The sequence below is a fragment of the Canis lupus genome, chromosome 26 (assembly GCF_003254725.2).
Source record: "Canis lupus dingo isolate Sandy chromosome 26, ASM325472v2, whole genome shotgun sequence".
NCBI lineage: Eukaryota > Metazoa > Chordata > Mammalia > Carnivora > Canidae > Canis > Canis lupus.
The window spans coordinates 17413355-17431224 of record NC_064268.1 but is presented as its reverse complement, the minus strand read 5'-3'; the positions used below and the strand labels follow the sequence as shown (position 1 = coordinate 17431224).

Genomic DNA, 17870 nt, shown 5'->3' with positions numbered 1-17870 from the left:
AATTCATTTAGGGTTTTCTCTGGATAAGACATACAACTGCACTGTTATAAAGAGCTATAGAACAGAAGGTCCACTTTTAGTTTTTGAAAGTGACTTCCTATATTCTCAGTGTGGGAGCCAAGCCTAGGTCTGTCAGTCCCTGTTGTGCCACTCCTATAATTTTGTTAAACTCCGAATGCTGATTTCCTGGGCCTGCGTGTTCTGCTTGGCCCTCAGGATTTTCCTCAGTAGTACATTTCTCTTCTCCAGTGCCCTTGGTTTCCCGAATATGCCCTAATGATGTCTGTCGCATTTGGAAAAGTGGTGCCAAACTGCGTGTGGATATCACATTGCTGGGATTTGAGAACATGAGCTGGATAAGAGGGAGGCGTAGTTTTATATTTAAGGGAGAAGGTGAGTGGTTCTGTTCTGTTTTCATGATTGCTGCTAACGCTGAGTTACAGTGATTTTTAACCATCAAAATGTGTTTGCATTTCTATACTTTATCTGATCATGTCTGGGGCTTTTTTTTTTTTTTTTCTTTTTTGGTTATTCCTATTAACTTTCAGCTCTCCATTCCTCTATTTTATTCTTTTTGGATAGTTCTCTTAATTTTCTTGTCTGTATCATTTACCACCCAATACTATTACTCTTTGACATGTCTTTGTCTCACATTCTTGAGCCTTGAGTTTGAGACTCTTTTTGTTTGTTTGTTTGTTTTCAATTAGCAATAATCACGCCTCGGATAAACCTCATTGGCTACAATACTGCCACTGCGCAAAGCTTTTTTTTTGTATATTTTTTTTATTAGAATTTGACCTGCCAACATATAGTATAACACCCAATGTTCATTCCTCCAAGTGCCCCCTTCAGTGCCCATCACCCAGTCACTCCATCCCTCCATCTACCTCCCCCCATCCACCTCCCCTTCCACTACCCCTTGTTTGTTTCCTAGGGTTAGGGGTCTCTCATGTTTTGTCACCCTCTCTGATTTTTCCCACTCATTTTGAGACTCTGTCTTATATCTCCATATATTCCCTCCATAAGAAGGCATGATCCTCCTAGTGGAGGGTGAGAAAAGTGGTATTGCCAGTCCAGCGTTGTGCATAAACAGTTTACATTAATTAAGTAAATCATACATTTTTAAAAGTACACAGATGTATTGCCAACAAAGAAGGCAAATTGTTTTAAATGTCTGGAACTTAGGGGAAGATGACCTATGGGCTGTGGAAACTGGCCAGATAATCTCCATGTAAGTAGGTAGTCAATAATCAATAGTCTTTAGGTTTTATCTGATAGCACTTGGCTGGGGAGGGGGGGGAATGTCAAAGATGATTCAGTATTTTAACTTTGAGGCTTCCTTGTTTTTGTATCTTCCTTGCATGGTGCTCAGTTACACTCTTGTTTCCATTAACAGACAACCGGGCAGAGCTGATGGAAGTCAACCATGATGACAGAGTGGTCACCACTGAGCATTTTGACCTTTCTCAGGAAATGGAGCGCCTCACTCTGGACTTGATGAAGCCAAAAGGCAGGGAAGTTGAGAGGCGGCTCACAAGCCCAGTCATTAATACCAGCCTCGATACTAAAAATATTGCTTTTGAAAGGTACGCATTAGGTTCTGCATTTTAATGTCTAATCCCTTTACTGCCATCTTTAGTGGCATATAGATATGAATTGGAAATTATGGGTGGATTGGGATTTTTCTAATATGGCATAATAAACATAGAGGGTTTTAATGTTGCTTTCTGTTCTAACCAAGTAGAAGCCATAGCTGACATCCTCTTTCATAGATCATTTTTATAACACATTGGTTAAGTCTTAGAGAAATGGCTTCATATTCTTTTATGGGCCCTTTATAATGGCTTTTACTTGAATTTTTTGTTTTGGTGTTTGGAGATCCACAGGCTCCCTAGTCCCAAACCATGCAGCTTTGAGATTCTGGAAGGTAGAATTGGCCCAGTGTTGATTGTGGTTGTACTGGCTAGTCAAATTCACATTTACCATATAGTTAAGTGTGGTCCTTTCCCTCTGTGAGGACTAACAGTTTAGAGCAAAAGTCTGGAGGTGTTTTCAGTTCTATTCCAGATTCTACCAGAAGAAGCTTCTGGAGAGGTTTGTGCCTTGGTTAACCTGGATGACAGCACTGTCTCTGGTCATCTGCCTCTGGGCATTGCAGAGGCATGGAGCACTTCTGAATGTTAATGGAAGTAGAGGCTGTCAGAGCTGTTGGCCTGAGTGTTTTTACCACAGGACACCTTGAGCTGAGGGAGTAAGAGCCCTGAGCGTTTGCCTAGGATGTCACATCCAGCTCTGTAAACCAAAGCAGCATAACCTGAGCTAACGTGGACACATACTATCCTGGATTTCGGCTTTACTCTAAATGAATGTACTGACTTTCCTCTCTTTTTCTTTTCTTGGTTTCCAGAAAATTTGTAAGAATGAGAGTTTTCTGTTGAGTCAGACATAAGACTGAAGTGCCTTTTTCTTCAGATTTAGGAATTAGGAATTAGGGCATCTATTAGTAGCAGAAGAGAAAACCAAAATGCCAGTTTGTGTGGTGTCTTGATACCACTGGTGCTTGGGGAGTGGTACCCCCAAGAGGCAGGGTCATCACTGCCCCCCCCCCCCCCACCCCGTCACTAGCCTCCTTGCCCTGGCCTTGCCAGGTGATGGCTGTCTATTAGGAGCTGACTGTGGCTTTACCTGGGAGGGCCTGGGGAAGACCCCTGAGGCTTTGGCACATCCCTCTGTAGACAGAGCACCTTCAGCTAGGGCTCTGTGGTGAAGCTGGGAATAGAGGAGCCTCCCAACCCCGCCCCTCCCACTGCACCCCCTGCAGCCCAGCTGTGGAGATAGGGGTGGGAAGAACATGCCACTGACAGGGCTGCTGAAGTACCGTGCGGCTCTGGGAGTGGCTCAGTCTCTTCGGCTTTCAGTTTCCTTGAAGGAAAGAAAGGAGTGAATCTTGAAATGACGTTGCTAAAGTCCCCATGACCCTAAGATGTCATGAGAAGAGCTCCTGGTTCCTCTGGTTTGTTGGCAGCATTGTTTAAGTCTGTGTTTGCCAGTGTAATTTCCAAAGAGTGTGACGATTACTGGCAGCTGCCCCAGTGAGGGGGGTAGATGGTACATGAGGGCACATTCCATTTTTATGGAGGACTAAGGTACATCTGGTATTTGGTCACTAGGTCTTCAGAAGGTTCAAGCTAACCTCCTTTTGAAACCAATGGTTGGTTTTGGAGAGAGTGTTTCAGGAAGATGGCTGCTTTTTTTTTTTTTTTTATGGTGCTCAGAATGCAGGCAGTCAGTGAGTTTCTTGTGCATCAAGCAAGGATTTGAGCCACTTGAGTTGTAGAAGAAGTGTGTACATATCCTTTCCACTGGTGGTGGGAGTGTGTATTTGTTTGAATTTGGAAGTTGTGCTCACTTGTGATAGTCGTTCTCCTCCATCTCTCTCCTCTGATCTGAGATTCTGATACCTGCTTCCTGCATGAGTTTTTGGCCTGCCAGTATGCACCCCCTGGCTGCAGTCTGGGCTTTTCTCTTCTCTGAAAGATTATGCTCTGCCAGACTTAAACAGAATGTTCCCTGTCACCCTCAGAGCCTTTCTCTGAATTGCTCAGTAGCCTGCAAGCCACAGTGCTTGCTCAGTGGCTTTTGGTATGGCAGTCTCAGTGGAGACAGGCAGAGGTAAAAATGGCAGAGGGGGAGCTAGGTGTACTGTCATTTTCAGATGTCTCTGCCTGTAAAGTTAATCAAGGGCCAAGGAGTTATAGAATTTGGGTTTTAAAATAGGACGCTGAATTTAATAAGCAAGCTGTCAGAATGGGAATGGAAAGGGAAGTGGAGCAGCCAGGATTGCCAGCCGAGCAGATGCAGAGGAGTGAGCTGCATGGCGGTCCCCAGGGAGAACCACACAGCTCTGCTTCCCCAGCAGGCTCGCAGGATGAAGGAGAGCAGACTGAGTCATCCTTTGGTACCTTGGAAGACTGTGTGCCAGAAAGCAGTTCTTTCCTAGGCCAAAATATCAAGTGACTTGGTGAAGGACAAGGAACTGAGGACTGACTCTGTTAACTTAAAAGGACTATCTTGATTTTCAATTATTGATGGCTAAGAGAGGACTCTGGTTTATGAATCAATGTGGACCCTAAGCCCTTTCCCCCAGGATTGCAGTTTTGTTTCTGAAAAGTGAAGTGGAAATAGCTAGCATTTGGTGTAATTCCTTTAGTGTTTCTCTCTCTCCCTCCATGGGTCATGCTGCATTAATTGTGGACAACTAATTGGAAGAGTAAAGCTCTGGTCCTTCCTTTCTCTGATGGGCTATAAACATACATGTAAAACACTGCATACCCCATCTGGACTAATGAAGGTGTTTGAAAGCATGAGATACAAATGACATGTATCTTCTTTGTGAGTTGGGCGATCTGGCAGTTCCTGGAGCTTCCTGCGTGACATCCCACTTCCTTCTGGGGTTAGAGCAGAAGGCAGACAGTTGTTCTATATGGAGCTAAGTGCAGCAGTCACAGTGGAGCTAGGATGTGATGTCCTAGACAAAAGGGCAGACCAGGCTGGTCAGGGTTCCCTTGTGAGTGGTAGTATTTCCCAGGGTGAGCTGCTTTGAAAAAGAACCAGAGTTTCTTGGCTGTTCTTGCCTCTAAATGCATTTTTCGCCCAGGAGTATGTTAAGTTGAATAACTGAGTTTTCAGGCACTTTACCAATGCTGTAGCTGCCGCTGGAATGCTGGGCTACTTTAAAAGCGGTTCCACAGGCCTGGAATCCATGCCTGGGCTAAAAAACTGCTTTTAACATAATAACCTTTCTTCTACTGCACCAAACCTGATAAAACGTGTGACTCCCGAGCTGTTTTGCAGGCCTTAATGGCTTCTCCAAGCAGCTCACCACAGTGATGAGTTCCTGCCCCACCCACTCTCCTGAGGAGCAGGATGGTCTGTGCCTTGTTGTTCTAAGAATTCCTCGATTGAGATGTGGCTGCTCATGGGGACAGAACTGCTGATGTCTTTGCCCACAGTTACGATGATCCAGATAAATGCTCTGGCCCAGATACCACCTTTTGGCGAGCCCTTGGACACTGGTCATCTTCACTCATTTCTTTAGGACAGCAGTCCAGTCAATGTCACCACCTTTGTTGCCTATGCTGGCAGTTTTTGTAAAGAAGCCAAGAATGGAGGCTTTCTATGCCAGGGGTGAGGCAAATTGATTAATAACTGTGGGAGGGGGTGGGGATGCTTAAGCCATCTGTCACTGAGAACATCCTTTTGTGGACAGTAGGACCATAATCATCAAGTGTCCTTCACCACCTTAAGCTGGGGGAAATAAACTGTAAAGGCTGCAGGGATAAATCTGAATGTCAGCATATTGTACATGTAGAAATTTGTGGTGTTCACTTTTTATCAGAACTAAATCCGGATTCTGGGGCTGGAGGACAGATAAAGCAGAAGTTGTTAATGGTTACGAAGCAAAGGTAAAAGGAAACTCTTAAAATAAGATTTAATATAGCTATTTAGCTTCTATGCAAATGAGGAGTCTGTTCAGATTTTTTCATGCCTCTGTGCCGTGGAGATGCTCTGGGGAATAAAGTACTGCTTAGGGTCTCTCACTTGGATGTGTATTTTACCTGATGTTTAGAAAATAGGCTAGTATGTCCCGAGGAGGCCCCTGGGTATGCCAGAGATCAATGGTGGTGTAGAGAAGTGAGTCCAGGTGCCAGTCGTCCCTGTAGGAGTGACTGCTCCTTTCATTCTTTAAGGAGGAAAAGAAAGGATTAGACTCAAACCTGCATGTTGATCTTTTTTTATAACCTGAGTGGGTTAAAAAAAAAAAAGTAAAGTAGCTTTAATGAGCCTCCGTTTTCGTAGTCAGCCTAATTGTAACCAGTGGCTTGACAGCCCACTCACATGACATCAGTGCATTAAGAGTATAGTCATCAGGGTGGAGACAGCTGTCAGTTGGGTCCTCGGCATCTTGTCAGCCGGAGTGCTCTGTTTGCTGGCCTTCAGGTAGCCCTGCAGTCCAGCAGGGATTGCTGGCTCCTGGAGCTGTAGCGGGATGCTGCAGGATCCTCTGGTGACCCGAGTGGGCCAAGACGCTTCCATCATGCTCAGCAAGATGCACTTAGAAACAGTGGCTCCGGTGCTGCGTGTGTTTCCTCGAGTCTCTGATCCTGGGGAATCCACGTACGACACGTACACTTAATTCTGCTCACCGGGAGAGTCGGTCTTCCAGACCCCCCACTCCCACCCATGTTCCTCAGGTGGCCTTGAGAAAAGAGCACTGGCTCCGGTGGTGACAAATACCTTTTTGTCCATAGACGGAGTAGCTTTTACCTAGTGATTTGCTGGTTTCCTCGTTAAGTCTTGCAGGTATAGAGAACCTTGTGTTCATTCCGTTTTCAGCAGATGGCTGGCTAAATCAGTCCTGTTATAAGATTACCACAGATCAGTGCAGAAGCCCAGGATACAGGTTTGGGTGCCTCAGCACGATAGCAATCCAGCTGGGAGGCCTAAGTATCAGGACCTTTGTTTGAGGGTGTTTAGTTACACAAAGGGCAGGCGGGAAGACACAGCGTCCCTGTTCACTCCTCAGTATTTAAAACTGTCAGAGATGCAAATTAACTGCTGATGCATTTCTAAGTTGATAGCCTGTATATTTTCTCTGAAGGATCCTAATGATTGTCAACCATTTCCCATTTTTATTTTGCTGAAATTTTTTCTTTCTTTCTTTTTTTTTTTAATTTGGCTTCAGCATTCTTGCTCTTGCTATGCTTATTTTTTGAGTTTTGATTCCCTGTGTCACTGTTTTCTTTTGCACACGTCTCTCAAGGTTTACACAGTAAACAATGTGAGTGTGATAACCAAAATCCGGACAGAACATCTGACGGAGGAAGAAAAAAAGAGATATAAAGGTAATCCTTCCCCTTTTGTTTAGCTAAGAGAGAGCCTTCATTGGCTTCACCAAATTTTGGGGTTAGTGTGGTCAGGTCAGGGTCATCCTAACCCTAACTTCCTTTTTACAGAAAAACTAACTTCCTTAGTCCAGCCCATTCCTGTAGGTATTACCTATAGTTGGCTTCAAGTGGAATTAAAGCCACTCAGGAGGGTTTGTTTTTGTGTTCTAAAGATGGATTTGACCGGAATGGTAGATGAGGGTATTAGAGACTAGTTTTCACTGGAATAAGTGATTCATTCCAAACTCTGACCATGAAAGATCTGGGTGGAACTTGGGCTCTGAGCCCAACCAATATGTAGTTGTTCTATGGCAGTTCCACCCACCAGAGGCCAGTGGTGTGGTCTTAACTTATCTACCCTTTGTGGCTCAGGTTCCTTAGCAGTGAAATGGCGGTGCTCAGGAGAATGGGTTGAGTCTCCTCATGCAAACCTTTGGAAGGTTCCTGCAGAGTGCAGCAAGCACGCAGTAGTACTTGGCTACCTCCACCACCACTGTTACTAGGACTCCGGTTTGACAGATGAGGACTCTGTGGCCCATCCAGGTTCAGTCCTAAACTCAGTCTTTTTGCTGTAGTTCTTGTAACTCTTACTCATCTAGGTTAGAGACCCTAATAAAGAGTGTCTTGAAATAAATAAGTGAGTAAATAAATAAATAAATAATAAATGAGTGTCTTGTAAGGGATAGATTAGCTGATGGTTATAGTAGATGATTTTATCAGCCTGTCCATAAATAGACTTCCTAATATAGGTAGCTGGGATCCAGAACTTGAGAATAGGATGAGAATCTCCTTCTGTAGTCACAAATGAGGTATAATATTAGACACTAAACTTTCCCCCCTTTCTTAGCGGACAGGAACCCACTGGAATCTCTGCTGGGAACTGTGGAACACCAGTTTGGAGCCCAAGGGGTAAGTGGAAGAAGTGAGCTCCCAGGTTCAAGAAAGGACATGACTTTTCTGTGCTGTGATGGCATTTACTGAATTTGAACAGGCCACTCTGTCTGCAAGTCTGAAGAGCATTCCCAAGCTGAAATCTGAGATACTCTTTTGGAAGAGAAACAGATGAGTCTTATACCTAAAGATTTTAGAGGAGGGTCATGATATAGAAGTCAGGTGCTTTCTCTCTCATCTGTAAACTTAAAAAGGATTCAGGACTTTCTATTTTGACCAGAACTTTTTTTTTTTTTAAAGGTTTTATTTATTTATTAGCAAGAGAGCACAAGCAGGAGAAAGGGCAGAGAGATAGGGAGAAGAAGACTTCCCCACTCAGCGGGGAGCCCAACATAGGGCTTGACCCCGGATCCCGAGATCACGATCTGAGCCAAAGGCAAATGCTAACTGACTGAGCCACCCAGGCGCCCCTTAACTGAGCACCTTAACAAACATTTTCTTACTTGATCCCTATGAGAACTATGTAGAGTTAGTATAATGGCTGTCAGAGGGTTAGAAAAATGAGATTTCCTTCCCAGTGTCCTGAGTGAGAGCCTAACAGAGCTGGAGCTTAAACTCCAGGTCTTCCAGATCTTATATGCTTTCAGGTATTTCGTTTTTCTTTTCTACAGTCAGGAGATAAAAATGCAAGAGAGTGGAGAAATATTTGACATGGAGACCTATTAGGCTTCCTATGTCATATCCTCACACCTTTGTAGATTTTCTTGTTCTTTGCAGTAACTTAGTTTAAAAAAGTCGGGGGTGGAGGTTGGGGGAGAAATGACTAGAATTTCCTGATCTATAGCTGGTTAGTGTGTCCACTGCAGAGGCTGAATGCTGTAGGTCTCCACTTGTGAGCACCATTAGGCATTTCTAATATCCCTGAGTTCTGGCTCGACAGGACCTCACCACAGAATGTGCCACTGCCAACAACCCCACAGCCATCACGCCTGACGAGTATTTTAATGAAGAGTTTGATCTGAAGGACCGGGACATCGGGAGGCCGAAAGAGCTGACAATTAGAACGCAAAAGTAAGAGGCTCAGTGGCCATTTTCAACTGATGGATTCTTATTTCAGAAGTTTTGCTGTTTCATGGGGTCATGTTGTCATTTTTGTGTCCCCTTCCTTTAAAAATAATTTGGAAGTAACTTTATCTGAGAAAAACAAATAGCAGATTGCCCACCTTTTTCTTTTCTTTTCTTTTCTTTTCTTTTTTTTTTTTTCAAGATTTTATTTATCATGAGAGAAACAGAGAGAGGCCCAGACACAGGCAGAGGAAGAAGCAGCTCCCTGTGGGGGAGGCTGATGTGGGACTCGATCCCAGGACCTCGGGATCATGCCCTGAGCCAAAGGCAGATGCTCAACCACTAAGCCACTCAGGCATCCCAATTGCCCACCTTCTAATTAGCCCTTCTCCAAATAGAGTAGAGATAGGATATAAAATTCCTTGTATTTTTTACTGCCAGCAAGCTTCAGCTGATCAGATGAAATGATCCACCAGCTCTTGATTCCTTCATGCTTGCTCTCAATTCTGGCTGCTGCAGGGGGAGGTCAGAGTGTAGGGCATTTCTCCTGACAGCCAGATCTTATGGTGATCGGAATGTTGTGTGGGTCTAGTTTCTTTCCTGCTCCGCATTAAGAGAAGTACGGTGGCTGGGACTGCATAAGGAGGAGTGCTGTCTACCTGGCTGCATAGAAGTCATTCAGTTTCCCTGGCTGGGGGTGATGGCCTCACTCTTGTCTTGGTCCGTCTTGTAGGTTTAAAGCAATGCTGTGGATGTGTGAGGACTTTCCCCTCTCTCTTGTGGAGCAGGTCATTCCTATCATTGACCTCATGGCCCGAACCAGCGCTCATTTTGCACGGCTGAGAGATTTCATCAAACTGGAATTCCCGCCTGGATTTCCTGTCAAGATAGGTACTTTCTACCAAACCACAGGAGCACCTGTAGGTTCTGCCTGTTTCTGTGGGTGACAGATTGTGCTTCAGAACACCAGAACATTTTAGGCAAAAGTAGCAGAGAGTAGACATAACAGAGGAGGTCACAATGATGCTCTAGTTTAATATGGCTTTTGGTTCACTTGCCATATCAAAATTAGGAGATCATCAGTTCTATTCACAGATGGTGCTAACAGATGTAAAAAGGCATAAAAAATGTGAGCATTCATTGTTTTCATGTCACACTTTATTTAAGCATCAAATTAGATTGTTTTTGAGGAAGACTGTTGACACCAAGATCCTTTGATACAGAAGTATGTTTTAGGGCCTGCACTGGAATGCATAATCTCATAAACAATACATAGAATCTGTGAGGTAGTTACAGTTTAGATAGTTGCATATTTGTGACATTCTTCAGCACAGTCTTGATCAATTATTTACTGTGATCTAGAAAAGTTGCTTAACCCCTCTGAATATTAATTTTCTCACTGTATATTGGGAAGGGTTGTTATGTTCATGTATTTGACATGGACCTAGCATAGTAAGCACTCAGTAAATGATGGCTATTATTCTCATAAAGTTTATTTATAAAAGCTCTTATTTTGTTAGAAATTCCCTTGTTTCATGTCTTAAATGCACGGATTACATTTGGAAATGTTAATGGCTGTAGCACTGCTGAAGAAACTGGATCTCAAAATCTTGAAGGGACCCAGCCTGATTCAGGTAAAAAAAAAAAGTTGGGCTTTGTGATTTCAAAGAAAAATACACATTCAGTTAGTATACTAATTATTCAGTTTGACATTGGAGTATCTTATGAAGCAGATCTCTGCACTGAATGAAAATTTTAGATTTCATTTAGATTCAGTGAAAAAAACCACTTGTATAATATGACCCCACTTGTATTAAAGGAAACATAGTCTTAAAAGCCAACTTTATTGAAGTGTACCATATATACAATAAAATACTCCTACATTAAGTGTGATAGTTCAGTGCATTTTGACAAATGTGGGTACCTCGGTAATCACTACCACAATCAAGATGCAGAGCATTTCTATTACCCCACAAAATTTCCTCAGGCTCCCTTGCAGTCCATCCAAATTATCTTTTGGATGCTACTGTAAATGGATTATTTACTTAATTTTATTTTCCAGTTAGTCATTGGTAGTGTATGGAAACATAACTGAATTTTTTTTTAGTTGTTTTGTTTTACTGTGGTAAATGTTGTTCTGTGTCTGGGACTAGTTGAAAGATACACAGGCATTTGTTTTATTGTTTTTTGAGAGAGGGAGAGTGAGTATGGTTCCAGTGGGGTGGAGGAGGGGCAGAGGGAGAGAAAGGATCTCAAGCCATGCTGAGCATGTAGCCCAATGAGGGGCTCAACAAGGGGCTCAATCTCATGACCTCAGCTGAAACCAAGAGTTGGATGCCCAACCGAGCCACCCACGTGCCCCATTTTACCATTTTTATTTTAGTTTACAGACATCTTATATACTTTCTTTTATGTGTTTATTATATTTCATAATAAAAAGGAAAAATACAAAGAGACCTTGTTGTGGTTGTGTACATACACTGCATTCCTCAAAAACAAACAGGAAACACTGGTTACCTTTGGACTTTGGAAATAAGAGAAAGAGTTTTTTATTTATTTTTTTTTTAATTTTTATTTATTTATGATAGGCACAGAGAGAGAGAGAGAGAGGCAGAGACACAGGCAGAGGGAGAAGCAGGCTCCATGCACCGGGAGCCCGACGTGGGATTCGATCCCGGGTCTCCAGGATCGCGCCCTGGGCCAAAGGCAGGCGCTAAACCGCTGCGCCACCCAGGGATCCCGAGAAAGAGTTTAGGGAGAGAGAGATCTTTATTTTTTTATGACTGTGAGTTAATTTTATTACTTAAAAAAAAACAAGACAAAAAGAAAAAGGCTGTATTTTGGTACTTTTCTGTGTCAACGTTATTCTTTTTTCTTTTTATAAAGATTTTATCTATTCATTCATGAGAGAGAGAGGCACAGACATAGGTAGAGGGAGAAAGCAGGCTCCATGCAGGGAGCCCGTCATGGGACTCGATCCCGGGTCTCTAGGATCACACTCTAGGCTGAAGGCGGCGCTAAACCACTGAACCATCCAGGCTGCCCTGGCAAGGTTATTCTTACTCAAAATCACTCTCACGTAGTAGCAAACCTTGATTTTAATCATTTTAATCCTTTTGTTTTGTTAATTGAAAAAATTTTTATAAATTTTAAATTATAAGTTTGAAGGAGAAATTTATTTTACTGATTGAGGCACTGGACTGTCACCTTTTGTGTTTCAGCTTCCCACGTCACAAACTTTGAGGTTGATCAGTCTGTATTTGAAATTCCGGAATCTTACCACGTTCAGGACAATGGCAGAAATGTGCATTTGCAAGATGAAGATTACGAGATAATGCAGTTTGCCATCCAGCAGAGTTTACTGGAGTCCAGCAGGAGCCAGGTGCATTTAGCAGAACAAATGGCAGGGCACGGGAGGGTTTAATTTGTAGCTGGCTTGTAAGACTCACTGTACATCACACATTGGGTGTATTCACAGTGTTAGAGAGATTCTATTTTTTGTACCTGGTCTCTCTCAGAAGCTTCTTATGTGACACCATGTGTACAACCCTAGTCTGTATCATTCATAGGATGTTTCCTGACAGACTGTCCTTCTCTTCAGTTCACCCATGCAGCTAACAGTCATATTTTTGGGAGTATGCTGTCCAATTTGCTGGTACTGAAACTGTAGGTCCATGCTTGTTTTCATCATCCTGTTTTTTCTGGAATACTGTTCATGTGTTGATAGTCTTGTAAGAAGGCATGTGGGTTTTGAATCGCAGCTTCCTCCCCAAGAAAGACTAATCACTGTGTTATGGCTGTTTAGTGTGCGATGAAAATGGTGGTTGATTCCTTGTTAAATTTGTTTTTTACTCCTATTTTTTATTCTGTTGCAAGGGGTATAATCCCAAACTGTCAGAATATCTGGCTAAGGGTAGAGCTAAGGATAGAGCAGACAGACCAGCGTTAAGAATAGTTGGTGTTTTCTTTCTTCAGATCTCACCTGCCTGGGGCAGTGCAGGGCGTGAGCTCTTCCCCCCTGCCCCCCCCCACCTCACCCCCCCACCCCCCCCCACCCCTGCCATCCCCTCCACATCAACTCCTTTCATTCCCACCCTGCTGTGGCTTCCTGACTCTGCTGGAGTGGAGGCTCTTTCTGTGTCCACTACCTCTTGGTGTGTCCTGGGCTCTACTGTCTGTCTGTTCATTGGTTTCTTGTTTCCTTCTGTCACTTGTTTGGAACGTGTTTGCAGAGTAGGGATTCTTTGGTGAAGCAGCCTCAGCCCCTGTACTCATAGGCCCACTAAGCTTTGAGAGTGGTACCCACACTCCAGTGTCCAAGCTCAGATTTTGGTATTCTGGTTTTATTCTTGAGGCTCTGAGGTTGGGCAGTGTGTGCCCTACCCCTCTTGCATTTCCCATCAATCCATTCTTTGAACCATTTAGTTTTCTGAAGCTGCTGGGCCAAGGGCCACACCCAGAGCCAGCATATTCCCTTTGGGAGGCCTCCTGGGAGCAGTCCGAGCCCCTGGACCTCATTGTCCCTCCCTCCAGTGCACCTTCCTTTCCCTTCTGTAGGTGAGCTTATTTTCCCCCTTGATATCTGCATGTATTGACCATAAATTTTGCAAAGGGGAGTGGCCAAAGATGACAAATGTTGAATTATGTATTGCAGTCTTGCTTTACAAGAATTATTTGCCTTATTCATTTAAACTTTGCCCAGGGCTGTTTTTGATAGATTCTGTGTCAAGCGTGAGAGGCTGTGGCCGTTAAGCAGGGTAGTGTACCATATACTAGCTGACATTTAGGTGTCATTTTTGAGATAGCCTAAGTCCCTATCAGTTTTTCATGCAGTGCTATCAATAACACACTGCTTTGATCTCCTTAATGGTACGATGCCTGTTCCTTCTAGGAGGTATTCATGCCCATCTTGTTTATTTTTTGTAGGAACTTTCAGGACCAGCTTCGAATGGAGGGATCAATCAGACACATGCCTACGATGCCCAGTATGAGAGGTAATTGGCGTGACTCTTAAGGCTTAAGCTTTGGCCAACACAGGCACTTAGTGTCGATACAGTTGACTAGTTCCCAGGCCAGTGCCGTTGGGAAAACGACACCTTTTTGATTGGCCTGGTTCCTCTACAAAGAATGTATGCTCACACAGGGTCTAGATACCCTCAGTGGGAAGTATATACAATTTTAAGAATGAGGGGACTTTGAGGAGCAGCTACAGAGATGAGTAAATAATCTATTCAAAGGAGGGGATGGTAAAAACTGCAAAGATTTACTTTGTGAAGTATTTTCACATACTCCAGGCATATGTGCAAGCTTATTGAAGAACAACTTGGATTTTGCTTTAAAACAGATCCAAGTTCAGTTCCTAATACTATCACTTAGCAGCTGGGTGATCCTGGGCAGGTTTCTTCACCTCTCTGAGCCTTGAGTATCTCACGTGTGCGCAGCACCCACACCTCTAGAGTCCTATGGGATTGAATGGTAGCGTGCCCATGGAGTGCACATCCAGTGCCTGGTGTGGTATGCTCTTTGTGAGCGGTTATATGTGGACGCTGCCGCTGGCCTGATGATGCTGGTCATTGGTTTCTTTCCGCTTTTTTCCATCACAGGGCCATCCAGGAGAGCCTGCTTACCAGCTCAGAAGGTCTGTGCCCTGGTGTCTCGAGTGAGACGAGCCGTTTTGACAGCGACTTGCAGCTGGCCATGGAGCTGTCTGCCAGAGAGCTGGAGGAGCGGGAGCTCCGGCTCCGGGAGGAGGAGGAGGAGCTCCAGCAAGTCTTACAGCTGTCTCTTACCGAGAAATAGACCTTTCTGCTCATGCTCACGGGCTGCACAAAGCAGAGGTTCTAGGCTGCACGGGAGTGCTGCATTACTAGTGCCCCGGGGCTGAGGGACCGCACTTCGCATGTATGCAGCAGACAGCAGCTGCCCTTTTTTTACACAGAGGTGCAAGACCAGGAACTCCCAGGCCCATCCACGACACTCCCCGGGGCCGGGGGGGTCCTGGGGACTGGCAGGCGCCCTGCCTCCAGGCTAAGGGGAGGAGAGCATTGTCACTTTCCATTAGCTGTATTGGCTTGCAGGTCACGTTCTTACTACCAGCTTTAGACAAACACCCCAATCCCCGCAAGTTTGTAGATTAATTTTTATCAAGGAGTGATAACAAAACAAGTTATTGCAGAGTCAGGGTGCTTTTCTATATGAGAGCAGCAGCCTTTTTAGAGCATGGTTTATGAGAATCTATGAGGCACTTCTTTACAGTTCACCAAGAAATGGATAATCTGTGCCGATCTACTCTTTTGTTTTTACCTTTATACAGGGTTTCTAGAACACCATCACTGCTCCTCCTCCACCTTACTCCACTCCTCCCATCCCCAGCTAGAGTTAAAGAGGAGACATGTACAGGATATGTTTTAGATTAGGCTTAACTACTTGCATCACATTAGGATATACAAATGACCACGGATGTTGCCTTAGCCTTAAAAATTACCAATAGTTTCAAACCACCTCACTCCACTTACTGAGGGGTCTGATTTGAATTTATAAAGGCCGTTCCTTTGAGAGCAGGATCCTCCAGGCTAAATCCAAGGCAGCTAATCCTGGCCCTGAAGGAGCAGCTAGGAGAGCCTGAGGCTTGTTCTCGAAGCGGGCAGGCTGGCCAAAACATTGGACAGCACGGAACCAAACCAAGTATGTTCCACGCCTTCCCTAGTGACAGATTGCCATGGAGAGGCTTAGGAAGACCCCACTACAGGCCTAGGCTCACTAGAGAGGAAGGGGTGACCTTGTAGTTAGAAAGGGAGCTACAAGCAGAACTCAATAGCTCTGTATTCAAAAGGGAAAATGAGGATTCTGTATTGCTTTTTAGAGTTCAAATCAACATCTTTCTGGATAAATATATTTTTTAACAGAATCTTTTTATTATTTTTGAAAGATATAAAAACAACTACTCCCATCAGTAGCAATACAAGGTTATACATTTTAACCAGATTTTCTCAGGCCTTTTTTGGATACCTTTAGTAGTTCAACGATTTTATCTGACCCTTCTGTAAATAAGCACCGCACACCACACGGAAGATCCCGGGGAGGAGTGCTGAGGGCGCCCTCACTCTGGCCCGTCTATTCGTTCCCACAGGCTGCACTGACATAACCTGGTAACAATGGCCTCCTCAGCTCTGCATCTGTCTATCTGCTGTGCTGCTTTCAGGATAGGAAGAGAGACAGAAGCTACACTGCAGTTAGCATCTGTATCCTCCAGTTAGTGTTGCCAGTAAAATATTCTTAGTCACAGAGATTTGTGCTTTGGATTCCACATAACCATCTGCCTTTTATGTCATGGTCCAACCAGACAGAATTCCTTCTATTGCGCACACAAGGCCAGTATACTGTGGTGTCACGTTTGTTTCAAATACACAGCTTGGCATTCTGTTTACTTTGTGTTTACCCTGAGTGAAGACACTTCTTGGGAATGGCTGCAGTCAGGCCACATTGTTTACACACTGAGGTGTATCATCAATGATTTCTATGTTTGCATTCCATTGTCCTGCTTACTGAGGTCTTGGACTCCCCAGGAAGCCAGTTAAAAGGGACTGAGTGTTGTGTCAACTGTTGCAGCGTTTTTCATATATGTGTTCACTCTCTTAAAATGCAAATAAAGATTGCTTCCCAAGAGGGTGCTTGTACAATATCCTAGACAGCCTTTTAGTCTTTTTTCCTTTTTATGTGGTTTTTCTAGTCACTGTATGTCCCCATACTTCCTGTTACGTATGTGACTGGCACATGGGAGTGCCTCGCAACACTCTGCATGTATTATAAAGGTGACCTGCTCCTCTCAGTCTTCCCACCTGGGTCATACAATCTGCACACACCATGCTACTTGTTTCACACAAGAAACAAAAAGCCAGCCAGCATCAGGGCTGCTGAGAGACGGCAGTCATCCTGCTGCCTCTTGAGTCCAGGAAGCCACACCAACATCGTATCTCTCGTGGGACTGAATCTGCTCTCCCCTCTGAGGGTAAAGTCCTTGTGAGGCTTTTCTTACAAGTTCAGGTGATAATTAGGCTTCCAGATTTATCCTACACCCAATTACATTGGTATTAAAACAAAAAAGGGGAGAGGGTTGCCTAGGTGGCTCAGTCAGTGAAGCGTCTACCTTCTGCTCATGGCATGATCCTGGGGTCCTAGGATTCAATCCCATGCTGGGCTCCCTGCTTAGTGGGGAGTCCATCTCCCTCTGTTCCTCACCCAACTTGTGCTATTTCTCTTTCAAAAAAATCTAAACAAAAAACAAAACGGAAGCAGTGACCAGTAAAAAACATCTGGGCTCCAGAAATGAGGCCTTGGCATTTCCAGGAAGATGTGAGGGAGTTGCTATGCTTTGGGGGAAAGTACACAATACTCTAAGCCAGTGGGGCATAATGAAGAAAACCCAGGTCACCTTAGGCCAAGAGATGGAATACCTGTGGATTATTAAGAAACTATAGCTTCTTCACCTTTAGGTTCCTTAAAGTTTAGGTGGTTCAGTTATCAGCAGGAAACAGCCATTTCTATAAGACATTACTAGGAACTAAGTCTAACAAAGTGCTTGACACTGCACCATGAGCATGTCCAATACACCACACATAACATGCCTGTCAAGGAAGGGAAGTCCAATCTAAATGATGGGAAAGAGATTTACTGTAACAACAAATTTGTTGCTGAACACAGAAGACTTCAAGGAGGACAAGTTGTGTGACAACTGCTTTATGGGACTATTTGCAGTACATGCAGTTAAGTGATGGGGTTCAAAATCCAAAGTAGGCCCATGTCTGGAAATGTGTGGATTTCAGATTGCGATCCAGCTGAAAAAAATTAAGACTTCCTCAGCCCCGAGATCCCAAAAAGCACTTGCAGATTTATTAATCTCAAATTTAAAAAAAGTGAAGATTAATGCTAAGTCATTTGCATGACTGGTATAAATGAAGTGAATATGTT

The 17870-nt window shown here is 44.0% G+C and overlaps 1 protein-coding gene and 1 non-coding gene across 3 annotated transcripts in view; one reads left to right on the top strand and one right to left on the bottom strand.

Annotated features, from left to right (window-relative positions):
• ANKRD13A (ankyrin repeat domain 13A) overlaps positions 1-16584 on the top strand; it is a 32553-nt gene extending 15969 nt beyond the window's left edge. The window contains exons 5-15 of one of the 2 annotated variants that reach the window (XM_025474240.2): positions 250-393; positions 1397-1586; positions 5399-5465; positions 6824-6905; positions 7795-7856; positions 8779-8909; positions 9637-9794; positions 10409-10537; positions 12125-12285; positions 13830-13897; positions 14507-16584. In XM_025474240.2, the coding sequence (XP_025330025.1) occupies positions 250-393; positions 1397-1586; positions 5399-5465; positions 6824-6905; positions 7795-7856; positions 8779-8909; positions 9637-9794; positions 10409-10537; positions 12125-12285; positions 13830-13897; positions 14507-14702 (1388 nt within the window). In that variant the 3' untranslated portion in view covers positions 14703-16584. The remainder of the gene's footprint in view (positions 1-249; positions 394-1396; positions 1587-5398; positions 5466-6823; positions 6906-7794; positions 7857-8778; positions 8910-9636; positions 9795-10408; positions 10538-12124; positions 12286-13829; positions 13898-14506) is intronic. The other variant, XM_025474241.2, reaches the window with a different exon arrangement.
• LOC112677040 (U4 spliceosomal RNA) lies at positions 619-764 on the bottom strand. Its single transcript, XR_003146810.1, has one exon. It is a non-coding gene; the product is annotated as a U4 spliceosomal RNA (small nuclear RNA).
• Positions 16585-17870: the final 1286 nt, after the last annotated feature.